The sequence below is a fragment of the Pseudorasbora parva genome, chromosome 3 (assembly GCF_024679245.1).
Source record: "Pseudorasbora parva isolate DD20220531a chromosome 3, ASM2467924v1, whole genome shotgun sequence".
Lineage (NCBI taxonomy): Eukaryota > Metazoa > Chordata > Actinopteri > Cypriniformes > Gobionidae > Pseudorasbora > Pseudorasbora parva.
This window is the reverse complement of record NC_090174.1, coordinates 29,533,024-29,558,206: the sequence shown is the minus strand read 5'-3', so window position 1 is coordinate 29,558,206 and position 25,183 is coordinate 29,533,024. Positions and strand designations below refer to the sequence as shown.

The 25,183-nt window shown below is 38.1% G+C and overlaps 1 protein-coding gene across 9 annotated transcripts in view; it reads right to left on the bottom strand.

Moving 5' to 3' along the window:
* Window positions 1–25,183, bottom strand: part of ncor1 (nuclear receptor corepressor 1) — a 131,081-nt gene that overhangs the window by 97,443 nt on the left and 8,455 nt on the right. For all 9 annotated transcript variants that reach the window (XM_067438344.1, XM_067438346.1, XM_067438351.1 and 6 more), the window contains exon 2: window positions 6,998–7,205. In XM_067438344.1, the coding sequence (XP_067294445.1) occupies window positions 6,998–7,105 (108 nt within the window). In that variant the 5' untranslated portion in view covers window positions 7,106–7,205. The remainder of the gene's footprint in view (window positions 1–6,997; window positions 7,206–25,183) is intronic.

Sequence of the window (25,183 nt, the reverse complement as noted above, 5' to 3'; positions counted from 1 at the left end):
AGAGGATATTCTTATATTACCATGACTTTTTATATATCAAAAGCTCAAGGGAAAGTTGATTTCTCAATTCATCACCCCTTTAAAACCTTGTCAAGCTGCTGATTTTTGTACGTGGTATTCAGCTGCAGCAGAACATTTTGCAAACAAACTGAATGTGTTTGATATCTAAACGTTCTCTCATCATCTCTTTTTCATCATTAAATCTCAGCGTTTGAGATTTACCTTTGGGGAAGGGCATCTGTACCTGACCTCTGAAGAAGTCTGGTTTGACAGACAGGAGCATGTGCTCAATGACAGGTAAGGGATCGCCCCATACCCAAAGTGCATAAAGAACCTGCTTTAGGGATGTGACAGTGAGAACATTTTCCCACCGTGGTGACAACACCGATAATCCAGTGTTGCCATCCGTTTACATTCAAGACACATCCAACTGTGTTTACGAGTGTACTTGCCAATGCGGCATTTCAACATTTTTATGTGTAGGCTATTTGATAATTTATCCGCGTATCCGAAGCTCATAGAATACTTTAGCCCCGTTTCCACCAAAATTACCCGGAACAATTTGTACCAGGAACTTTTTTACAGGAACTTTTCTCCCCCCCAGACCTGCAGCTGTCTGCGTTTCGACCGCGATAAAGTTCCGAGAAGATTAGGCAAATTAGTCCGGTGATGTAGGACTGCACGCGACTGCTCCTCCAAATCAGTGAAGGACATGTAATCATTTTTAAGTGTACCGATTGAAAGGACTGTTTACATGAGACGTTATCTAAACCGATCTGATGTTTACATGTGATGACTTTCAATCGGAATCATTTTGTCACATGCAGTTTGTCTGCCGCATCAAAAATGTCGCCGCTGTTTTCTCCAGCAGCTGAATGTGTTTACTGTAGCCATAGCAACTCTTAACGGCCACCAGGACTAATACAGTATTATTTATATCTATTTGTTGTAAAGTGTAATAATCATCCCAGAGAAAAAAATCTTCTGTCAGGCGCAGTTAAAGTAAAAACTGCCCGGGGCAATATACGTTGTGTCATTACTCCAACATTATCTTCATAACTCACGAAATAAAAAGTTTACCCCTCAGAAAAATTTACTTTCCTCTCTTGTCAACATGAGCGCGGCGCGCACCGTGACGCCGTCACGTCATGTAAGGACACACACTTAAAAGTAATCGGTCAGGTCGTTTACATGGTGAAAAAAAATTAATAACGAGTATGGAAGAGATTCAAGCTGTGCTGCTTTTGCTGGTTATGTATAGGTTTACGAGGTAATTAACAATGACAGAAAAGAGCACTAATATGCAGATTCAGCAGCATGCAGCATATTCAGAAAGCTTGTAAAGCTAGATTTAAAATGACAATATATTATTATCAGCTATTACGGACATTGAACGTGAGATGGCTGAGACGACCGCGCGCCACCAGACAGAGAGCAAGACTGATATTTATTGAACGCAGAACGAACCTCGCAAAAGACTTTGACAAATGCCTGTTGAACTTAAAAATGCTGCGTGAGCTCAACCAATCAGCATGTTCAGCGCCCAAGTCCCGCCCTCGAAAGTTCCTGAACTTTGAACAAGTACTACCTCGCGAGCAGGGCCGTTTGGAGGGGGAAATATTTACCCGGAACTTCATTTATACCCTGGTTCCTGCGGTCTAAACACACGAAGTACCACCCAAAGTTCCTAGTTCCTGGGTAAAGTTCCTGTGGTGGAAACGGGGCTTTTGCTTATGTATGTTCCACCCCTTTTGAATGCGCAAAGAGAGCTGCTTAAGGACCACATAGTTTACTTATATATATATATATATATATATTAGGGCCGGGACTTTAACGCGTTAAAGTCCCGTAGTTAATTAATCTTAATTAACGCGTTAAAGTCCCGGTTAAAAAATTAATTACGCAAAAAAAAAAAAAAAAATTAATCGCACTTATTTTTGCCCCGCGGAACGTTTTTCAATGAATGAGTTTTGACGGACCGATTATACTGGAACACCAACTAGCGCTCATGAGTCACGACAACAACCATGAAAACAACAAACCATAGTGAACATGAACGAAGAAGCTGATGAGACCGCTTTGCTTGGCCCCGTGGATGGGAAATTTAGTTTTAAAAAACGAAATGATGGAAGCGTCGACAAGAGCATGGTTGTGTGCAAGCTATACAACAGGGGTATCCAAAGTCGGTCCTGGAGGGCCACTGACGTCCTGCAGAGTTTAGCTCCAGCTTGCCTCAATACACTGCTAAAGTTTCTAGTATGCCTAATAAGACCTTAATGAGCTGGTACAGGTGTGTTTAATTGGGGTTAGAGCTAAACTCAGCAGAACAGTGGCCCTCCAGGAGCAGGATTGGACACCCCTGCTATACAACAAGGAATTAGCGTATCACCGCAGCACATCGAGCCTCAAATATCACAAATATGCTTTTGCTACACTTAATGGCAAACATTGCACTGGTCTGCTGGACTGAAATAAATAAACAATATTTTGTTGATTAAGCTTATGTATTCAGTCATTATTCAATGGTATACTAAAAATACATGTGAAAAATTACTTCTCATTGTTCTCAGGTAAAATATTTATATGCGATTAAAATGCGATTAATTTCGATTAATTAATTACAAAGCCTCTAATTAATTAGATTAATTTTTTTAATCGAGTCCCGGCCCTAATATATATATATATATATATATATATATATACCTTCTATATAAATATATATGGTTTTTGGCCCCAGTATGTTATTTTTATGTTCCATTAAATAATAGTAAATATTACTAGTAATTACTAGTAGTGTACTAGTAAACATTAGTAAATTGGTACATTAGTAATCACTGAACTAAGATTAATAAATGCTTTTGAAATAAGTATATACAGGTCCTTCTAAAAAAATTAGCATATTGTGATGAAGTACATTATTTTCCATAATGTAATGATAAAAAATAAACTTTCATATATTTTAGATTCATTGCACACCAACTGAAATATTTCAGGTCTTTTATTTTAATGCTGATGATTTTGGCATACAGCTCATTAAAAAAAACAAAATTCCTATCTCAAAAATTTTCCATATTTCATCCGACCAATAATAGAAAAGTTTTTTTAATACAAAAAAAAGTCAACCTTCAAATAATTATGTTCAGTTATGCACTCAATACTTGGTGGGGAATCCTTTTGCAGAAATGACTGCTTCAATGCGGCGTGGCATGGAGGCGATCAGCCTGTGGCACTGCTGAGGTGTTATGGAGGGCCAGGATGCTTCGATAGCGGCCTTAAGCTCATCCAGAGTGTTGGGTCTTGCATCTCTCAACTTTCTCTTCACAATATCCCACAGATTCAAGAGAGTTGGCAGGCCAATTGAGCACAGTAATACCATGGTCAGGAAACCATTTACCAGTGGTTTTGGCACTGTGAGCAGGTGCCAGGTCGTGCTGAAAAACCAAATCTTCATCTCCATAAAGCTTTTCAGCAGATGGAAGCATGAAGTGCTCCAAAATCTCCTGATAGCTAGTTGCATTGACCCTGCCCTTGATAAAACACAGTGGACCAACACCAGCAGCTGACATGGCACCCCAGACCATCACTGACTGTGGGTACTTGACACTGGACTTCAGGCATTTTGGCATTTCCTTCTCCCCAGTCTTCCTCCAGACTCTGGCACCTTGACTTCCGAATGACATGCAAAATTAGCTTTCATCCGAAAAAAGTACTTTGGACCACTGAGCACAGTCCAGTGCTGCTTCTCTGTAGCCCAAAAGTGGCTTGACCTGGGGAATGCGGCACCTGTAGCCCATTTACTGCAGTCGCCTGTGCACGGTGGCTCTGGATGTTTCTACTCCAGACTCAGTCCACTGCTTCCGCAGGTCCCCCAAGGTCTGGAATCGGTCCTTCTCCACAATCTTCCTCAGGGTCCGGTCACCTCTTCTCATTGTGCACCGTTTTTTGCCACACTTTTTCCTTCTCACAGACTTCCCACTGAGGTGCCTTGATTCAGCACTCTGGGAACAGCCTATTCGTTCAGAAAATTCTTTCTGTGTCTTACCCTCTCTCTTGAGGGTGTCAATGATGGCCTTCTGGACTACAGCCGGGTCGGCAGTCTTACCCATGATTGCGGTTTTGAGTAATGAACCAGGCTGGGAGTTTTTAAAAGCCTCTGGAATCTTTTGCAGGTGTTTAGAGTTAATTAGTTGATTCAGATGATTAGGTTAATAGCTCATTTAGAGAACCTTTTCATGATATGCTAATTTTTTTAGATTTATGATATGCTAATTTTTGGGTTTTCATGAGCTGTATGCCAAAATCATCAGTATTAAAACAATAAAAGACCTGAAATATTTCAGTTGGTGTGCAATGAATCTAAAATATATGAAAGTTTAATTTTAATCATAACATTATGGAAAATAATGAACTTTATCACAATATGCTAATTTTTTGAGAAGGACCTGTATATATAACATTCACATATTCAGCTGCTTTGCATGTTAAGTTTTGCTTGGGGAGGAACAAAAGGGCACCGCTGTAAAGGAAAGGATGGTGTGCTGGGCGGAAATGCGGCAGCAGTACAATAATCGTTTTGCATCAATTATCTTCTATCATTTTTGGAAGCCTTTCTTTCTTATTTACAGCTAAATAGTGGCAACGCAATTGCAGTTCTTGTCTGAATTGGCCTCGGTACAGCAGGATTACTGCAAGATCTGCTGTTATGAGGTCACCTTACTGAAATAGACAGACATCAGATTTCCTCTGGAAGCCACTCACACTTTGTGACCATTTGTGCAATAGATGCTTCTAAACTGATAACAGCCATAAAACAAACATGGTCATGGTCATGTCTATGTCTGCAAACAGGAAATATGTAAATAATTGAGTAATGTGAATTAAAAAGAGAAAAAGCACCAAAAATGAAAGCGAGAACAGCTGGGGTCTGTTTATTTCTGCTTCTCTAGCTCTGAGGAATGTACTACAGTGATACCCAAATTGATTTGTAACATTAAGGCCTAACCATTTCTGGCCTCCTTTCATCTGAGAAAGAGGGGGATTGTCATGGCAGAAAGAGAGAAACTTAGCAATTTACAGAGTAAAAACAACTAGAAGTCATTCCTTTTCAATGAGTGTTGGTGAATTCCAGAGACATGAGCAGTAGAAACAATTGGCAGTGTGTTTACTTTTATGCCAATTAGCAGTGACACGATGCAACCACTACCAAAAGAGGAGTAGATACTTGATCAGTAATTCCTGAGAGATACCCAAAGCCTACTGTTGTTGCGTGTAAAGGCGGGCATACACTGTGCGAATTCGGACACTCGGGAGGTCGTGAGATATTGCAGACACTACAATCATCGTATCAAATCAGCTGGTACATGGCACGACTGTTTGCACCGGGAGCCGGCCGCGATCACACAAGCTTGTGTTATACACAGAGACCGGCGCTTTCAATGTTGCTGCTATAGCTTCAGATACAAAAAATAAAGAAAAAATGTGCAAATGATTTGTTGAAAAGCAGAGAACAGTAGCCATTCATTACAACCGAAACAACCAGAGGGAGAGAGCAGAGTGAGAGAGAGAGAGAGAGAAAGAGTGTGTGTGTGTGTGTGTGTGTGTGTGTGTGTGTGTGTGTGTGTGTGTGTGTGTGTGTGTGTGTGTGTGTGAGAACGCTGTATGTTTGCAGCCACTGAGCTAATAATACTCGTAGATTGAGCCTATGTGACGTGCTTGTGCATAATTTGGCAATAGGGGACAGTCATATGCTGGTAAAAATCTGGCCGACTCCCTGAACTTGTTAAACATGCTTTAAAATTATCGTAAGGTCGGGAGGTGCTCTTAACGTGCTCAGCTTGTCTCGTATTTCCTCTCACACAGTGCGAGCTGCGACCATACGAGCATCCACGATGTTTACACGATTTCTCCCGAGAAAAAAAAAATCGTCTGTGAGTTTGTATGACAGCAAAAATCACACTGCCTTAAGACGAAGGAGAAGCTAATGTAAAATCACTGTTCTATTGTTTACTGGTCTGTCTATTAAATACAGTCGCCTCAAACTATTTCATTGCCTAAAATAACTCTTAATGGGTACTCCACTGCCTACAATCAGTGGACTGGCTCTGACTTTTAGCAACTAGTGTTGACTTCTGCAGATTGCAAGTTAGAGTGAAGTGTATTAGAGCCTTTGGGCTTTTCAAGCTAACCGCTAGCTTAGCCTATACCCTATGCAAAGGTGTAATTATATTACCATTATTTAACTTAAAAATATTATACTTTTTTATATTCTTTAGTCTGATCAGACATTACAAACAGCTATTCCGTGGGGTCCTATTTGTGTTAAGATTTTCAAAAGTTATGGGCAGTTACGCAGTCAATCAATAACGTGAGATCATCCGGCAGTAGAAATGCCAACTCTAACCAATAATATATCCACTCTCTAGCAATAAGACAGCTGTACGTGTGAATGCACCATGACACAGCACTCGTTATAAAAAGGTGAACAATTAAGTGGGTTGGGAGTTAGGAGAAAGTAGGTAATGAGTGGAAATTTTGGCAGGGCAAGTAAAAATTTGAACCACTGGCCCGACCCAAATCAACCCAGTCAGTAGAAGAAAAAAATCCTTAGCGTTAAGCCTGCAAATACATGTCAAACTAACATTAACTGTTGGTATTAACATCCAACTTGTATTGACATTTAGGGATAAAGAGAGGATGTATTAACGCCATCATGCCCGTTTCCTGTTTATAAAGTTTACAAAACACATTTTTCATTAAACTAAGGACATAGTCCTTAGTAATAGCTGTTTGCACCAGTATATTACGCCTGCTCTGAGAGAACTGGTGGTGCTACTAGTCTTGTGGTTCAGTATCTGCACTGTAGACATAAAATACATTAAGTCCAAAGTTAAAGTGACTTGGAGAAGGAATAGGAAATAAATGATTGCATTTCTACTTTAGCACTATTCTCATTATGTAGTTTGTTAGCAGTGAAGGCAAAGGTGTCTGTGGTACTGACCGTCGGGTGGCGTGTGGAGCTAAAGGTGTACTGCACTGAGTGTGGTGGGTAACGGCTCTGCTCGCTGCTGAAGGACCCCTGGCTGGGGGGAAAGCCCGAACTGGACATACTGCGGCTGCCTGGTAGGGTGCCAGAGGCGCAGACGGGGCCTGGAGCACTGCTACTCAATCACGGCCTCAATGAAGGCATGATAGTGCTGTCAAACCACCTGAGGAAGAGAGAGAAGGGGGTAAAAACACAAGAACATTTCAAGAGCCAAACATTTCTGACCAATACTTGGGTACAAACTCTTTTCCATGACCTATTCTTAACAACAATGTCCTCTCTTAATTTTATTTTAATACTTAGAACACAATAATACAAAAATGTAATGAATTGACAACTATTTATTTATTGGCAAGCAACAGGCATATTCCATTTCTTTTTCTTAGACATGATTAGAAACAACTATAAAAAGTTAGAACAAATATAGTAATATAGTTAGCAATTTCACATTCCTGTGAAATAAATAATAATAAAAATATTAAAAAACAGAACAGTCTTTATCAATAGAAAGTGATCAAACGTAAAATAACACTGCATAGTCTTCACTGTATAAATTAATTATAGATTAATCCTACAAAATTAAACAAGCTCCTCCGACATCTCTGACAGAAAAGTTCCTGTTTTAGACTTCTAATTAAATGACCAGTGTTTGGTTTGTCAATACGTCATGCGTCGGGTCAGAGTTTACTCTTCGGCCGGAACTCGCTAGAACATCGATTCGCAATGCCTTTATTAACTCCCTGGAGCTGTATGGATTACTTTTATGATGGATGCACTTTTTGGGCTTAAAAAAAAACATGAAAGAAAATCATATACACCTAGGATGGCTTGAGGGTTAGTGAATTAGGGGTATTTTTTTATTTTTGGGTGAATTAACCCTTTAAGGCTACTCTAAGCCGGCTCTGTGTCTGCTGGAAATTCTATGTAAAGACACAATGCAGCATACAAGTAAACCTAAAATACGGCAGGTCTGACCCAACACAGCCCCTGGTATCAAAGGAGACTGATACTGTGTTGGTGTCAATGAACGTAAACTTGTGCCACCATAAATTACATCATTGAATTTCATTCAAACAAAACTAGAGTGGAGCAATGAATAAGAGGGTCGCGTCATTTTACCAGTGTTGTCCAGCACAGCTGTACCACACCATGTTACAACAGCACAGCTATTTCAAACAGAAAAAAGTCCAAAGAAATTTCACGTCGGCACGTTATTTGAGCGGACTTTGCTTTTCCGGTGAGCGAGCGGTCGGCCTACATGAGTGGAGCGTTTGGGTGCAACACACACATCGGTCTAATTTTCGGTGCATCCCTTAAAAAATGCATAACTTCTTTTTAGCGTTTTATACAATATAATATCATCATTATTTTTAAAATGTAATATTTTGGCAACACTTTGTTCAAACAAATCTTAAAATAGTTGTTCAAAGCATTGTTTCTGACAATTTTGATTTCTGCGTAAATGCATACCACTTTAGAGAAGCATTAAACAGTTTGTAAATGCACATTTTCATGGTTTTATTTTGTTTCTGTGCCACTTTTTCTGTGTAAAGATGCCTTAAAAGGATAGTTCACCCACAAATGAAAATTCTTTCATTATTTAGTCACCCTCAAGTTGTTCCAACCCTGTTTGAATTTCTTTCTTCTTGCGGAAGACCAAGGAAGATATTTGGAAGAAGGTTTGTAACCAAGCAGATCTCGGCAGCCATTGATGGGTTGGGGTATTACGTTAAGCCGGGTGCACACTGTGTGATTTTGCCCACGATTTGGCCGTCTAGCAAATCCTAAAAGATTCCTCAGATCCTAGGCTAAAATCTGAGGTCTTTGCTCGTTAGTTTGACATGTCCACCGGCAGCCGATTAATGAGCGCTGCGATCAAATTTTACCTCAGACGAAATTCTGGCAGTGTCAGAAGATTTGGCACAGAATCCTGCAGTGTGACTCCTCCTACGACAACAGTCAAATATCTCGGTTTTTCAAGACCTATGACCAAAATGAGAGCTAGAAATGTATTTGTAGCCAGCATTTCAGTCCCGCGTGTAATGCAGCTCACTGTCACCCAACGCGTCATTCATTGATGATATGAAACTCCGGGTGAGTTTTCTTGCGCGCGACCTGTTTTTAGCGCGCCTTGACTATCGTGCAGTCTGACATTAATGCCAACTGAGATCTTACAGTGTGACATGGCTTACATCGGGGATCATGTTCGTACAGTCTGACAAGGGACATTCGCAAAGGATTTTGAAAAATCGCACAGTGTGCAGGACCCATTAGTCAACGGCTGCCAAGATCAACTTGGTTAAATTTTTTGTATTTTTATTTTTGTGTGAACTATCCCTTTAAGGGTAGCATGGACATGTGCACAGCATTTGCTGACTCAATGCTGTCTCTCAATGTAATGTCTTGTGAAAGCACACCTGTTGACCTTAGGCTCAGTGCTGGTGCTATCTGTGGCTGGACAGCATTCATCTCTCCTGACACACAGACCAGCAAAATACAACAAAAGAGCAAATGCTGGACTGTTACAGGTGCATGTCTTACTATTTTACTATTTTTGCATAACCCCCAAAATAAATGTGTTCAGTTAATAGCTTTTCATTTCAGGTCAAAAGGTCAAAAGGTCAAGGTTATTTGTTTGGCTTTCAGAGATCACAGGTCATGCTTTAGTACACACTAATAAACTTTGTCCCATGTACCAACACGAGAGTCTGTTTGCATATCCAAATCAGTCAGCAGGAATCTCCATGACTAGAGCTGGCTGAGTGCTTCTCCGCTCAGTGTGTGCGGATGGGATTTTCCATACACACTTCATAATGCTTATCTGTCAGAGCCCAAACAAGAACACGGCCTAATTAGGAGGAGATACAGCAGACCTACTGTTTGATATGTCCACACTTCACTTTTATACCTTTTGTCTCTCTTTCATCAGGTTCAAACTGTCCCTCCATCTTTTTGCATCCATTCATGCCATGTCATCACTTACCCCCAAATATGTCTCAGGCTATATCAAAAGCAATCCACAAAGACAATAATACCTAATATGCACGTAAGCAGCATTCACAAAACATCAAACAGATTAAATCAGACACTAAAAGAAACACAGTAAAAACTAAATATTCAGCACAAGAGAGCATGACACTCCCACATTCTGCAAAATCCAGGATTTGCCAGAAACATTTGCAAACACTGATGTCATTTGGCCCCATCAACACCACAATAGAGAGATAGATATTAATATACAAAGAATCACAAAAGCACCTCCCTGGACATGACTTGATTTGTAATCGAAATATGCTAAACTCCATGCTAAAAGATTTACTTATTGGGAAGCTTATTGTTAAATCTTAACTTTAACATGATCTGAGAACAGTTCTGAGGGTCAAGATTACTTTTGGGAAAAGGAGCATCAACCTAGATCAGCGCGAAATGGCAACCTCCCCCAGAGAGTGTTTCTCTGCTGGCCAATCTTAAAGGGACAGCTCACCCATAAAATTCTAATGAAATCATCATTAACTCTCCCTCATGTTGTCCCTAACTTGAACTGTCTATTAGTGCAAACAACCCAACCGACAACCGATGCTCATTATTAGTGATCGACCAATATTGATTTTTTTATAACCGATACCGATTATTTGCATGTTTATGTGCCGATAACCGATATAGAACCGATATTTACTTATTGTGTTATTTGTGTCTTTTACCATTACAGCAACAGCACTGAACTAAGCTTTTTAAACACTGTAATTTTTGAAGTTTCACTCACTTACATACAGAACAAAAGACATTTACATCAATAAATAGTCAGAATTGTTGTTTTTTTAAATACAGTGCAAAGTCTTATTAACATCAGGCAAAATAGATTTATAAAGTCTAATGTTTTCAAAAGGAGAATATAAATGAGAGTTGAGTCTATCAACTCCCCATAACTATGAGCATAAATATAAGCATTCATTTTAAACTACAGTTTTAAAAGGTTTATGTGTTTAATAGACTAAAGAGTGAATATTCTCTGGAATATGCAAACATTGTAAAAGCTGATGTATTCGCCGGTTTGTTTATGTCAATCTTATCTAGTAAGGTATTATAATGAATGTTTGTGTCAGTCTCTGAATTATGCTGGTGACAGGGTGGTGTTTTCATCTCTGCGTTTAACACTCGTCTCGCGGATATAGGCTTAATAATTCATTTTCACAGAGCTGTAATTAATTCCATGTTTATTTCGGTTAATTTTCCCAACCGACAACCGATGCTCATTATTAGTGATCGACCAATATTTATTTTTTTATAACCGATACCGATTATTTGCATGTTTATGTGCCGATAACCGATATAGAACCGATATTTACTTATTGTGTTAAACAACAAATTGTTATATAATGTTAAATGTCATATAGCAGACGTTAATATAATTTAAAGAGTTTTAAACGAGTCGTTCTTGTTTACGTACAGTGACTAGCCTATGCTGGAACAACAACTCGGTGAGAGTACGGCTGAACGCGATTGAGCATAAACACAGAGAGAGAAAGAGTTTGGTGCTTTTATTTCTAACATGCTCTCATTCATGGCGTAATAATTAATTTTCACGGAGCTGTAATTAATTAGATGTTTATTATATAAATGTTATATAGCAGACGCTAATATAATTTAAGGAGTTTTAAATGAGTCGGTCTTGTTTACATGGTGTTCTAGCCTATATGCTAAAGCAACAACTCGGTGAGTGAACGGCTGAATGCGACTGAGAATAAACACAAAGAGAGAAATAAGTTTGCCGCTTTTATTTCCAACATGCTCTCATTCATGGCTGCTTTATTTCATTCATGTGAAATTGCATCTTTATTGTGACATGATGACGGATTACCTGACTGACTCCGTCAGTGAGTTCGTCTCTAGCGCCAAGTTTAAACTACCTATACATATCAACATCTTATTTGAGGTCATCTCAAAAGTTAAACAAAGTTGATTAATTAAGGGATGCAGGATATTTTACCTCTGAACACAGCTGTTGATAATCTCCCTTCAGACGCAGTCCTTTAATGGTGCGCTTGTATGCAATTCTCAAAACGTTCACAAGATGTCGCCATTTATCGGAAAATCCGATATTACAAAACCGATACCCGATTATGGGAAAATGCTTAAATATCGGGAAAAATATTGGGGATCCGATATATTGGTCGATCACTACTCATTAATCGATTATTAACCATTAACTAGTAAGATTATAATATTGAATTGGCATTAGGGCTGCACGATTAATCGAAATCGAACCGCAATCGCGATTTGGCTTGTGTGCGATTATGAAAGCTCAAAGGCTGCGATTTTAATTAAATAAATAAATGTGTTAGCGTTTAAAGCAGCTCTGTGATAAACGTTGCTCCGTCTGAAAGACTGCGAGTTTGAGTCCCTTATAACGTGCGTTTGAAAACGCAACACGAGTAAAACATCTTCACAAACTAGTGAAGCGTTCATAAACCTGTTCAACAAAAGACGTTTAATAACATGTTCTACCTCACTTTATATCGTCAGTCGAGTGTGTGTGAGCTGATGTGGCTTCTCATCAGAGTGAGGCAGACGATGCGTTATTTAGTAGTATTCTATCTCAATCAGCACTGCATTATAATACACTTTATTATTATGAAAATACCCTTGACGGCTTGAAGAACTCAAATACACCACATTTTGCTGCAGTCGTGTTTATTGTCGTCATGTTTAATCAAAGCGTCTCTATCTTCTGTTTACACTCCGTTAGCTTCACATCATGGATTTCCTGAAAATTAACGTCAATTACTTCTCTGAGGCAAATGTGGCGTTTTCCGCTCGAGGGCGCCCTCTGGCTTTCAGTATGAATTAAACTTTTGGATTATAATAATAAGATATCAATAATAAGAAAATAATGCTTAATGCATTTTAAAACTTAATAAACTTTAAAAAAAAATGAAATTTGTTGGACAATCCATGTATTTCTTCAATGTACAGGAGTTTTTTCCCCCACAGTGGATGCACAAGAGGTTCATATTTCATATTAAAGACAGACTTTAAGAATAACTCCTTAGGCTTAGACCTTTCTAATGTTTTTTAATCATAGGCTGTCTGCATATTAATAGGTAACCCAGCAGTTTTTTTTTGTTTGTTTTTTTGTAAAATAAGTTTTCTGTAAAATATTACAAAAATAATAATAATAATTAGTATTAGTATTATATTGTTATATTTATTCTGACACACTCTTTTTTATTTGTAATTATGAAAATGTTATTGTAATGGTAATATTTCTTATTTTTAAAAATATTTTTAGCAGTAATAATAATCATAATTATTATTATTCACATTAATATAAAAACACAAAATGTTATATACAAACACTTTTTATTTGTAAAAAATTATAATAACAATAATCGCATTTTAAATCGCAATTATATATTTTCCCCAAATCGTGCAGCCCTAATTGGCATTACATAAAAATACAATTGACGAGTTTGTGACCCATTAAAAATTGGTTTATTTTACTGTGCAAACAGCAGAACATACAGAGCAGCTCAACAAAAGAACCTAGATTCACACTAGAGCCCTGTATTTACTGTATACACTGTATTTATTCTCGAGCCCAACATGACCTGGCTTTTTTACGCCCCTAGGGCCGGGCTCCGGGCCAATTTTTTACATCATACCTAAACGTGGGCCGGGCCTCAGGCCTTTTTTTAGGCTTTCCCTTCCTTTTATATTTATTTTATTAATTAAAAAAACAATGTGTTGCGCTGGTGGAAACAACATGAGAATGTAATAGCTTACGCGACTCTGAAGACATGACTCGCTGAGTCCAGCAGCAGCAGCGCACGTTTCTTTAGCGCAGCTGCTGGAGTTATGGGCTTTTTACAACTAGTTCCTTTATTCGTTTTCTCTGACCAGGTATCTATCTGATTGTGAAATGACCAGGAGTATGCCTAAATGCTTTGAGATTCTTTCAAGACTTATTTAATTCCGATTACTCAAACAAACCAATTCAGGTGCTCTGAAAGCATTTCAGACAAAACCGTACAAGTGTATTTATATGGTTGTTTAAATTCAAAATCATATAATATAATAATAGAATAACTGTATACTGTAACTACAGTACTGATAACTGTAAGCAGGAAAGCACTACATGATGTTTTTGAATGCATTAGAGAGAACGATTACGTGTGAATAAGCGCTACCTGTTTAAAATGTGCTTTCACCCGATCATATTCTGTATGTAGAAGGTTAAAAAAAAAAAAATCCCTTAAACTTTAACATCCCGCTCATGCCCATCGCCGTGATCCATCTGTATCAAGCTGGTTGTTTACCGTGTGAGTTCTGAACACTGCACTATGCTTATTTAAATCTTTTCGTTTCTACACATATTAGGCAACATATTTATCATGTCTGTGAGGCAAGCCTGCTGAGTTTCAGTTTATTTGAGATGTGTTCCAGTTCATGAGCAATGAAAGCGATCGCTTCCACGACCTAGTCTACTTATTTGCTTCTTATTTATTAAATAAATGCAATTGGCTGAATAAACCTTTATTAAAATTAAGAGACAATTTGTATAAAACGAAAGAAAGGCTTTTTACAAAACAAAACTTAATATTAAACTAAATATAACCACCAAAATCATTTCTGACCCACTCGCATCTTTGCACTTATAGCCTATCATAATGAGATGAAATTTAAAAATAATATTATAATATTTAAAAATAAATATGAAAAAAAAAACATGGTTTAATGGCTACAAAAAGTATAGTAAGCTACAGATTTATGTCATGTCTGAGCTGGATTTAAAATGAATATCAATTTACCGCTGGGTTCATAAGCGCTTGCCTGCGGATTATTGAGCTGATCACACCGACTTCGAGCCTGTAACGAATAATAAGCAGAGCGTTCTCGTCAGAACGCCCACGTATTCATAAATGGTCGGGAATAAATCAGGCTCGGGCTGATGATTACAGTTAATATGTCGGGCAGGGCCGGTCTCCCGGGTGCACAGGCTCGGGTAGGGTTGGGCTTGATTTTTTGATCCGATCTAAGCTCTAGTTCTGGCTAAAATGTATTTATTATGTGCCGGCCCGTTGGCATGAATTGTACTCGTGATGGAGCGGCAGTGGAGCGCTCTTGTTGTGAGTGAAAACCACAACGGTCCGACTTTTAAAAAATCAGCTTCTCACTCCATTCAAAATCTCACCGCTCCACTCCTCGCTCTGCTCCCACTCCACTCCGCTCACATACTCCGGTTGGGAAATAAAATAAATAAAGTAATAAAGTAAGATAACGAATAATAATTATATAATAACTAATAATAACGAAAATATTAGAGTATTATTATGAAGTGTTATATCTATGGATTTTATTATAGGCAAGACAAGTCAAGAGTTGATCTGAGAGGCTAAATCGATTAAACGTGTGGTTAACTAACTATCGGCCGCTGGTCGCTTGTTAGTCACTTAAAAAAATTAAAACTTTAATTTAACAAACAAAAAATTGCTCTAAACATTTTTCTAAATTAACTAAACAAAGAAACAAAATTAAATATAACTACTTTGACATAAATAAAAAAAACTGAACAATTTTAATGGCTGCAACAATGTAAGCCAATGTAGGCTAATCCAAAAAAAAGAAAAAAGAAAAACACAGGCCCCAGTCGGACTCGAGCTGAGATTTTTTATACCGTATTTTCCGCACTATAAGGCGCACTTAAAAGCCTTCAAATGTCTCAAAAAACGACAGTTCGCCTTATAATCCGGAGCGCCTTATATATGGATCAAGGCGCTGTGTCAAAATGTTTCAGTATGAAAAACCAATAAAAACTATTTAATAATAATGAAATGTTTCAGTACGACTGGTAAACTACAAAACCGCACCGCGTCTCTACAGTCACTATTTGAATGAAGGCAACAGCACTAGTACGGGACATGAACATCGATGAATTGAGGTGGTCCTTCATGGTGCTTTCGTTTTACAAAAAGACGTAATCTCTCCATACGCAAACGAACTACCGTCTCGTAGCAACTGCCAAAAGATTACCATGGCTGGAAGATATTGTTAATATGCACATCAATGTTTGAACAACGTTATCATGGGAGTGAACAGAGTTGTCAGAACACTTAATAAAGTTTGACTTTATCTGACTGTTTTGTTGACATTCCCTTTAGCACAGCACCATCTAGTGGATGCATAACGCAAACCCCGTCAAACATTTGACTGCAGTAGCTTCTATTCTATGCGCCTTATAATCCGGTGCGCCCTATATATGAAAATAGTTGTAAAATAGGCCATTTATTGAAGGTGCGCCTTATAATCCGGTGCGCCTTATAGTGCGGAAAATATGGTAAGTTGTCGGACAAAACCCGATTCAGATCTGCATCAGCTTCAGATGGCACTGATGCCCGCGGAATTATGAGACGCCTTGCCAGAGCGGCCAGCCTCGGGAAGCGACTTTCATTTGCTTTCCTCCACCAGTCAGGAGCTTGTAGCCTACTACTGCTGTATTGTAATAACCGTATCTTATTTTGCACATAACTTCGTCACCCTTTCTGTCGAAATGGTCCCACACAGTATGCTTTTTTCCCATTGTGGAATACGCCTGTGTCGGCAAGTGTGGTTCGTTGCACGTGTCGACGCACCCAGTGAGTAAAAAAAAAAACAAAAAAAAAACAAAAAAACTTTAAACCGTTTAACTGTGTTAATCAGTCAAAATTCTTACTATCGGTTAACGGTTAAATGGTCAATAAGCATCCCTACTTAAAGGTGTCATAAACTGGCTTTTTTATTTTTTTATACTGTTGTCTGAGGTCAACTAATGACGTGTTTTTTTTACATAAAAAAAAAAATCATAACTAATAAGTAATAGGTTATTTTCTACACTGGTTTTGAGGCTCTCTCCAAAATGCTTGGTTTTGATGGGCGTGCCGCACTAGGAAGTATATATGGAAGGATTGGATAAGATTTTAAATATTTAATGAGGTTTAGCTCCTGTCATATCTATGCCGCTGTCAGTTCAGTTCAGATGAGGGAGGGGTTGTTTTAAAAGCAACCGGAATGATTCAAGTAGGTTTTTATCAAACAAACACAATGATTTGTCATCCACCCATGATTGACTACTATTTTTGTATTACATAGCCCGCACGATTGTTCGACAGAAGTGTGAACCGCGTGCACACATGCACATACGCGGGCGCCCTTCAAATGTCAAGTCTAGAGAGAACAAGAGTGAACAACATAAAGGAATATAATGAGATTCATCAGCTTGCTTGGGACGTTGGGCTTTGCGAGCCCTGTGTCTATCGACTTTGTACTCTTTTCCCTTTTATTTTCCTTTTTCTATTTGTGACCTAAGTTGAATGTTTATTTGTATCCTTTTCTCTCACTCATTCTCATGTATGCGGATGAGTGCCGATGTATTAGTAATTTTTATTAAACTCGGGGAAAATACACCAGCCCTCGCCTTATGTGCATTATTACCTTGAGCTCTACATATTGTTTTTTCTAGGCAACAACAATTCAACTCCGTGTTACAACACGTACACATGAGCAAAACGATCTATAACAATGCAATACTATTACATATATAAAACACCTGTTACTCACATAAGTGTGTTGCACCGTACTCGACGTGACGATACTCCAACGCCATCTGGTGACTAGGGGTGTAAGAAAATATCGATACACGTGAATATCGCGATATTATGTTTGGCGATACTATATCGATTCTCAAAAACGCTGTATCGATATTTATATATTTATTTTTTTTACATCCAAGATTCGTGGCTTTGTGTTCGGTTTAAACCAGACTGTATAACACCCAACCGCTAGATGGCAGTGTTATCTCAGAACGTAAAACTGATGCGGAGCCGGAGAAGCGCAAAGTGAAGGTGCGTGGATCACTAGTGTTTACATTAGCAAACCCAGCTCTCTAGACGATAGAATTATTCCGCTCTTGCAGTATACAGAGCTGAAGTGTGGACTCATGTTGGCTTCAGCTAAAAAGAAGCCACTAAGGAAATCAACAAGAATCATTTTGTTTGCAAAATAGGCCAAGTTATAATCTAATACTTGGGAAACATATTGAAAGAGAGAGCTCGCTTAACATATCCTGACGTCACCCGCGCTGCTGAGAAGCATTTCGATAGAATGTACTGCACGCTTTCCTCTCAGTAACAAAATAAACACACTCCAAAACTGACAGCGGTGGCAGGAGAACGAAAGATAATTGCGATGTGGATATGGATGCACCAGCTCTGCAGTTCAGTAACGTTACTTGAAATAGCACTTTATACAATAGACTGCTTTATAGAAAACAGCTTTAGGGTCCGATCACACAGAACGCGTTTTTCAGGTTCGAAAACGCGAGGCGCACTACACTCCCTTTTTTGGTCGGTGTTTTCTCATTCAAAAATGAGCACTGCGCTTTAATGTTTCTAGGCAACCCTCGAATCACCTGAACTGTTAGTCAAATCAATGTAACGGTCAACACAACGGAAGGCCCGTCGCTTCATTCATTCGATTGGACAACCGAAAATAAGCGCGATGATGTTGCACGCTTTTCCACTCAGAGTTGACCTTTTTTCAACTTCATGCGCTCGGAGCGCTCCTTCAAAAACGCGAGGCGCAGCAAGCGGTTTAAAGGCGAGGCGCCCAGGGCGCATAACGCTCTCTGCCAAACGAAATCCTTTCAAAAAAGGCGTTCTCTCGCTGCAAAAACGCATTCTGTGTGATCGGGGCTACTGTGTGAATATAAAACAAACAGTCATTCAGTCATGAAATGGAATGCACTTTCTGTTGTTAAATAGCCACTGCTATACTGTGAACCTTTAAAACATTTACACACAAAGATTCCTGCAGTAACTTTACATTTCCCTCAACTTAGATTGCACATTGCATATGATTAGTGATATAAATTATACTGTATTAATTAAATAAAATACTTTGTCTCGTGTTTTAGGCTTATGGTTGTGTTCTTTATTCTTTTAAATTATAAAAAACAAAAACACACAAAAGAAATAATCGCAATATATTACCTCTCTTACAATATCGTAATATATTGCAATATATCGTATCGTAACCCCTGTATCGTGATACGTTTTGTATCGCCAGAGTCTTGGCAATACACAGCCCTACTGGTGACGCTGTTCTGTACACTTCCTCACTCATCTCTCTGCTGTAAACATTGGCAACTCCTCAAACACAAAGCTAATAAATGCACGAATACGATGGCATATGGTTTATGTGTGTGTTTGCATGTGATTTGGTGTATTTTCATATGTATAAAGAATGTGTCCAGTAACATGCTAACCAGGTGTAGCGATTAGCTCCATATAAAAAGCTAAATAAAATATTATAACTAGGGTTGGGCATCGAGAACCGGTTCTAACTTGGAACCGTTTAAAAAATAACGATTCCATTGGAATCGTTTAGAAAATTTATTTTCGGTTCCGATCTTCGGTTCCAAGCACGCAAGTTTTGGTTTCCATGGCCACCTGATTTCCGGTGCTTGCGCGCCCGCTTGTTCTTTTAGTCATGGAAGCCCGGTAAGCGGCTCTGAAGTATGGATTTATTTCACTTTTAAAAGCCTGGGTCGGCACAGTGCAACTAGTGTTGTCAAAAATATAGATACTGAAATATCTGAAAAGATACAATAGCCTGCTCAGCCTACACAATCGATCCCAGCTGCTCTCTCTCCTCTCCGACCGACAGCGAGTTGACACGCAGCCGCATATTCTCATTCAGGCGGTTAACCTCTGAACACGACGCTCGTTTTGCTGGACTTTTCCTTACGACAGCGTGTTAGTGTTAGAGTGTGTGATCGGTCTGAATTTTGCGCGGGATTGCACATAATTCTACGAATCCCTCAGATTTCAAGCTCACATCTGAAGCGCGCACACACACATATAGCCTACCGTAATAAAGCCGCCCCTGACATACAAGTACAAATATTCGTTCCTTTTTACAGCTTATTATTGGTCAAATACACTCAAACAAATTCTCAGTGCACATTTTGAACAGTATGTAAACACAGTCTTAAACAATTCAGGAAGAAATGAAGAATGAGTAACAGGAACAGTGTTCAGGATCAATGAGTGCGGCAGTTCTTAAAGGGACAGCAGGTATTCAAAGTCAAACTACAAAAAGACAAACGATCACACTGCTCTTGACTGATCAACTTGTCTAACTTTAATGGTTTTATATGAAACTATTTAATTTTTTGCAAAAACATTATCCAATGTTATTTTAAATTTATTTAGCCACTTTGCGTTTTTTTATTCAGTTTCTTACCTGAATGTTAGACCTACCTGAAAAAAATAAAGCAGTCTATTTCATTTATATCTTTTATTCTATTGTATTTATTTGTGCTATTTTTTGTAATATGTAAATGGTAAATGGTAAATGGACTGCATTTATATAGCGCCTTTATCCAAAGCGCTTTACATTTTTGCCTCACATTCACCCATTCATACACCGACGGCGATGTCAGCCATGTAAGGCGCCATCCAGCTCGTCGGGAGCAGCTGGGGTTAGGTGTCTTGCTCATGGACACTTCGACACTTGGTCAGGTGGAACCGGGGATCGAACCACCAACCTTTCGGTTTGTAGACAATCTACATGAACCACTGAGCCACTGCCGCCCCAAGATATGTATCTTTGTTTATTCAATTTACCATTCAAAATCAAGCTTACTTGTGCTGTGTGTAAACTATTGCAACACAATTACCCCGTTGTAAAAAAAAAAAATTGAGTTAAAAATATTTGTGAGATAATTTTAATAGTAATTGATCAATGTTTATATATGAGAAAAAGCTTAAAAGCGTTATCATATAAAGTGATCTCTTCAGAAGAAATGTTTGATTGCCTAGATCACAGACCAAAAAAAATTATATAAAAAGTATCTAATTGACAGTATATGCAGCGTTTTTCCCCCGTTGTATTGAAAATAGCATTGAATATCGATGTGACATATTTTGACTCCACCCCTCAAAGAATCGGAATCGAGAATCGAAAAGAACCGGAATCGAAAGTAAGAATCGGAATCGGAATCAGAATCGTTCAAATCAAAACGATGCCCAACCCTAATTATAACATCATTGAACAACACTGAATCCCACAGTATGGCGCGATCGGAAGTAAATACAAACACTCGTTGGCTGTTTAAAGGGAGTTTGGAGTTAAAGTGTTACTATTAATCTTTTTTTTTGTGTTATGTAGCTTGATGCTAATTGTAGCTCTACTGCACCTGTCATGCCAGGAGCTATATTTTATTTCACATAAGGTACCAACAGTATGCTTTTTTTGTCTATTGCCAAAAAGACTTCAGATAGTAGGTTGTGTGGGATTGATGGCCAATCCAGAATGCCTGAATAGGTTATTATGCTTGAAAATAAATAAAAGAATTACTATAAAAGAATAATGAGGATTAAGTCATTCATGACAGACGTATGAAACGTTTATTGAGTGAAAACAATAGACTGTGAATTGAGCAGCTGAAAGACTAGTTAGTTGACTGCAAGTATGTTTTTATAGGCCAATAACAATGATTAGCATCTTCTCTTAGCCTTCGCTAAAAACTTACATGACATTCCATACAATATGCTTCATAAAATGCATGATTTTAGAGATTTCATCCTCAGATTTGAAATGAAGCATGGCCACACTTGTGGCTTTACATTAGTTGTGGTTATTCGTTGTTATATACAGTCACACATATAAAAATATTTTTTAATTTTTGTTTTAATGTTTGAGCCTATATATCTTCATATAATAAATAGTCTGAGTAATTCTGAGTATTGAATTCTAAACCCTTAAGTGTTGGCTTCCTAGATATGTGTTACTTATGTGTCTACCCATAAAGACTTGCGAGCACCAGCCCTTTTATTTGGGGTAAGTCAAAATGAACCACTTGCCAAAATGGGGGGGGGTGACTTGCAAGGGGCTAACTAGCGATTTCATTTGACTTATTCTGTGCCCAATACACTAGTGTTATAAGCTAATCTGTTTTTAGAGATTAAGCTCTTTACATTTGATTTTCATGAAAACACATCCCAGAGAACTATCTACTCGGTAACCGTGTTAATTACCCCTAGGTTCATTTTTCACCGGAGTTGTCCTTTAAGGTTGTGATTGTTGTCCCAAATATAGCAGGTTTCATTCAGCGATTGAAACAAATATTATTAATATTAATTTAAGTTTTCCAGCATATAGAACGCTCAGAGCGAGCTGTGCTGAGGTAAAAATTTAACTTTTCCTTGACATGAAAGGGTAAATAATCAAAACAGTGGAAGCAGTGCATTTATCTTTTATTCATGCAATATCTATTCAGTACAGTAGCCTACACTTTAGTAATGTTTCTGTTTAACGTTAAATAAAATGAGGCATGGTATGCTAACTGTATCTTACATAGCTTACATACATCTATCTCACGGCTCAACAATTTTATCTCCTACCGACCAAAATCCAAAGTACTTCCAAACTTTTTATATTTTGGAGGATTAAAATCACTTTCTGTGCTGCGGTCGAGTTGGGCTCTGCACTATCTGCCATCTTCCATGCAAGACATGTCAACTTTCAGCAGTGACGCTGTGCCAGACATTGCGACTCCTGTCCCTGAACACTCACAGACGCCTCTAATACTGCGGGCGTTTTTTTTCTCCACTTTTTAAAAACATTTTATTAGAATATAAATTTTCAACTTCAAAATTATTTTTTTAAACTATTCAAGTATATATTTGTTGACAGCCCTTGTGTATATATGTATACATTATTTTTCTTTCTGTTGAAAATATGTTCTGTATGTGAATATATGAGTGTTTATGTCAAGTTTGCGTTATTGTAAAGTTGTCTTTGTTTTGTATTCTAAAAAAAAAAACATTTAACACACTCATTGGCATCTATGTGCCTCATACAGATCTGGGGCCTATACCATGAAGCCGGTTTAGCTGGCCAGATATGTTTAAGCTTATTTTGTGCTAATCCTGGGTTTTAGGTACCATTAAAGTGGTTTGGCTTTTAGCTGTGTTCATCACTAGGGATGGGCTTTTTTGTCAATTTTTCATTTCGATCATCGATAGGTCTCAAAAACTAGTAATCTATTAACCGTGGGCGGGGCTTGTGCAGGGGGCGGGGCTTCTCCGTCATGGAAATATGAAACTATTTTAAGACTGTTACAAAAATGTATGCTGACAAAAACATAAGATGTCTATGCAAATATGAAAATATTACTATACAAAAATAACTATTAGATTATGATGCATTAATGTCTTTGAAAAATAAACTAAATAACCGTCTCAAATAACCCAGTCAATGATCGGGCATTGTATTTGAGCTGAAACAGTGAATACACCACCCCGCAAAGCTTTGCTAGAGAATTAATTAACTCAGTCAAACGCATCCTATATGAGATTAAACAGATATATGCCTATTACTATTTACATCTGCCCAAAAGGATGCAAACGCGCACGTGTACTTGGCCGTGCTACTGCAAGCTTGAAAACGAAACTCTTGAATGCGCTCTTCCCTTAACAACAACGCTACAGAATCACTGCGCATTTTCAAATCCATGAGAAACAACTTTAAAACAGATCTACTGTTAAAAAATTAGTAAACACTGCTACATCATAAATATCATCAATGATTTTGAAAAAGAAATAGCCTACCTAAAAATAATATGACCATCTTAAATAACCCAGAGTCGATAATGTTGGGCTGTTCGCATTTGAGCTGAAGCTGAAGAGAATGAACACCAGCCGAAATAACGGCAGGGTGCTAGCTGGTTATTAAACTCAACCAAACGTCGTCCTATATGAGATTATTTAGATATAGACAACATATAATCAAGTATTAAGCAAGTAATCTTACAACTTGCATCTGAGGAAAAGGACGCGGATTTGCAGATAAACTTGACCGCGCTCTGACTCTCGTTGTGGATTTCCTTTAACAGCGCGCGCTCATACACGGGGAACTAAAGGACGGAGAATACAACATTATATGACAATCGTGTTCTCATTGTAATGCTGTGTATGTGACAGATTGGCTGCCGCACATCTTGCGCTGTATTTCATGATCATTCACAGTGCTTGAGGCATCACTGCGCTCAATGCACAGCGCTTTATTTCGCGGTCTGGAAGGCGTGCTGTCTAATGCTAACCAATCAGACCTCAGTTACCGTCCAAAATGCCGCAATAACCAATCCAAGAAATAAATATATTTTTTTAAAGTCGATCGATCGTCGCGGTCACGTTGGAGTACTCGAGTACTCGACCACTGTTGCCCATCCCTATTCATCACCATAGTAACTTGCGCTCCACAGCTAACCTGCTCCAGGGCAGGTTATGTTCTCGATAAGAGATCTCAAACGGAAATTGGACATCAGCTGTGAGTAAAGTGACACACTTCTGATGCAATTAAGTCACTCCCCTGTTTCTACTCCAAATTAAAGGTCACTACATAGCAAATGGAAGACTAAAGCGTCTGGCTTTAAACAATGCTTATTTATAATAATAATAATAATAATAATAAATTTGAATGATTTAGATATAATTTATGTAATTATTATACCCTTAATCAAATACACATCTATAATTTTAGTTAATCAATCATTAATAGGTACCATGTTCAAATATATATATTTGGCTGTATATATACAGGCTGTCAATCGATTAAAATATTTAATCGCGATTAATCGCATGATTGTCATGAGTTAACTTGCGATCAATCACAATTTAAATCACACATTTATAGCAAATGTACATGTGTCTTAAGTTTAAATTAAGTTTTTAATAGTCTAATCAACACTGGTATGGACAAATATGCATGCTTTATGCAAATGTACATTTATTATTAGTGAAACCATACTTATTCAATAATAATCAATACAGCATGAAAACTAGACATATCAAAGGTCATAGATATGTTTATCTAAGAAATTGTTCATGTCTCTTAAGCCTAAACTTAAAAATTAAGAGTAAGTAGTGATTTATCTCATTTCAAGAATATAAAGGGAGTTTTTCCACTGGCAGTTTAATTCAGAGCAGGGCACAGTTTGTATGAAAAAATGGTAATGTTTACCAGTGAGCGCACCAGAACCACATCAAACCTGGAGGAGGTCCATATTCCACGAGTAGGAATATAGTGCGGCCCCTTTAAGAG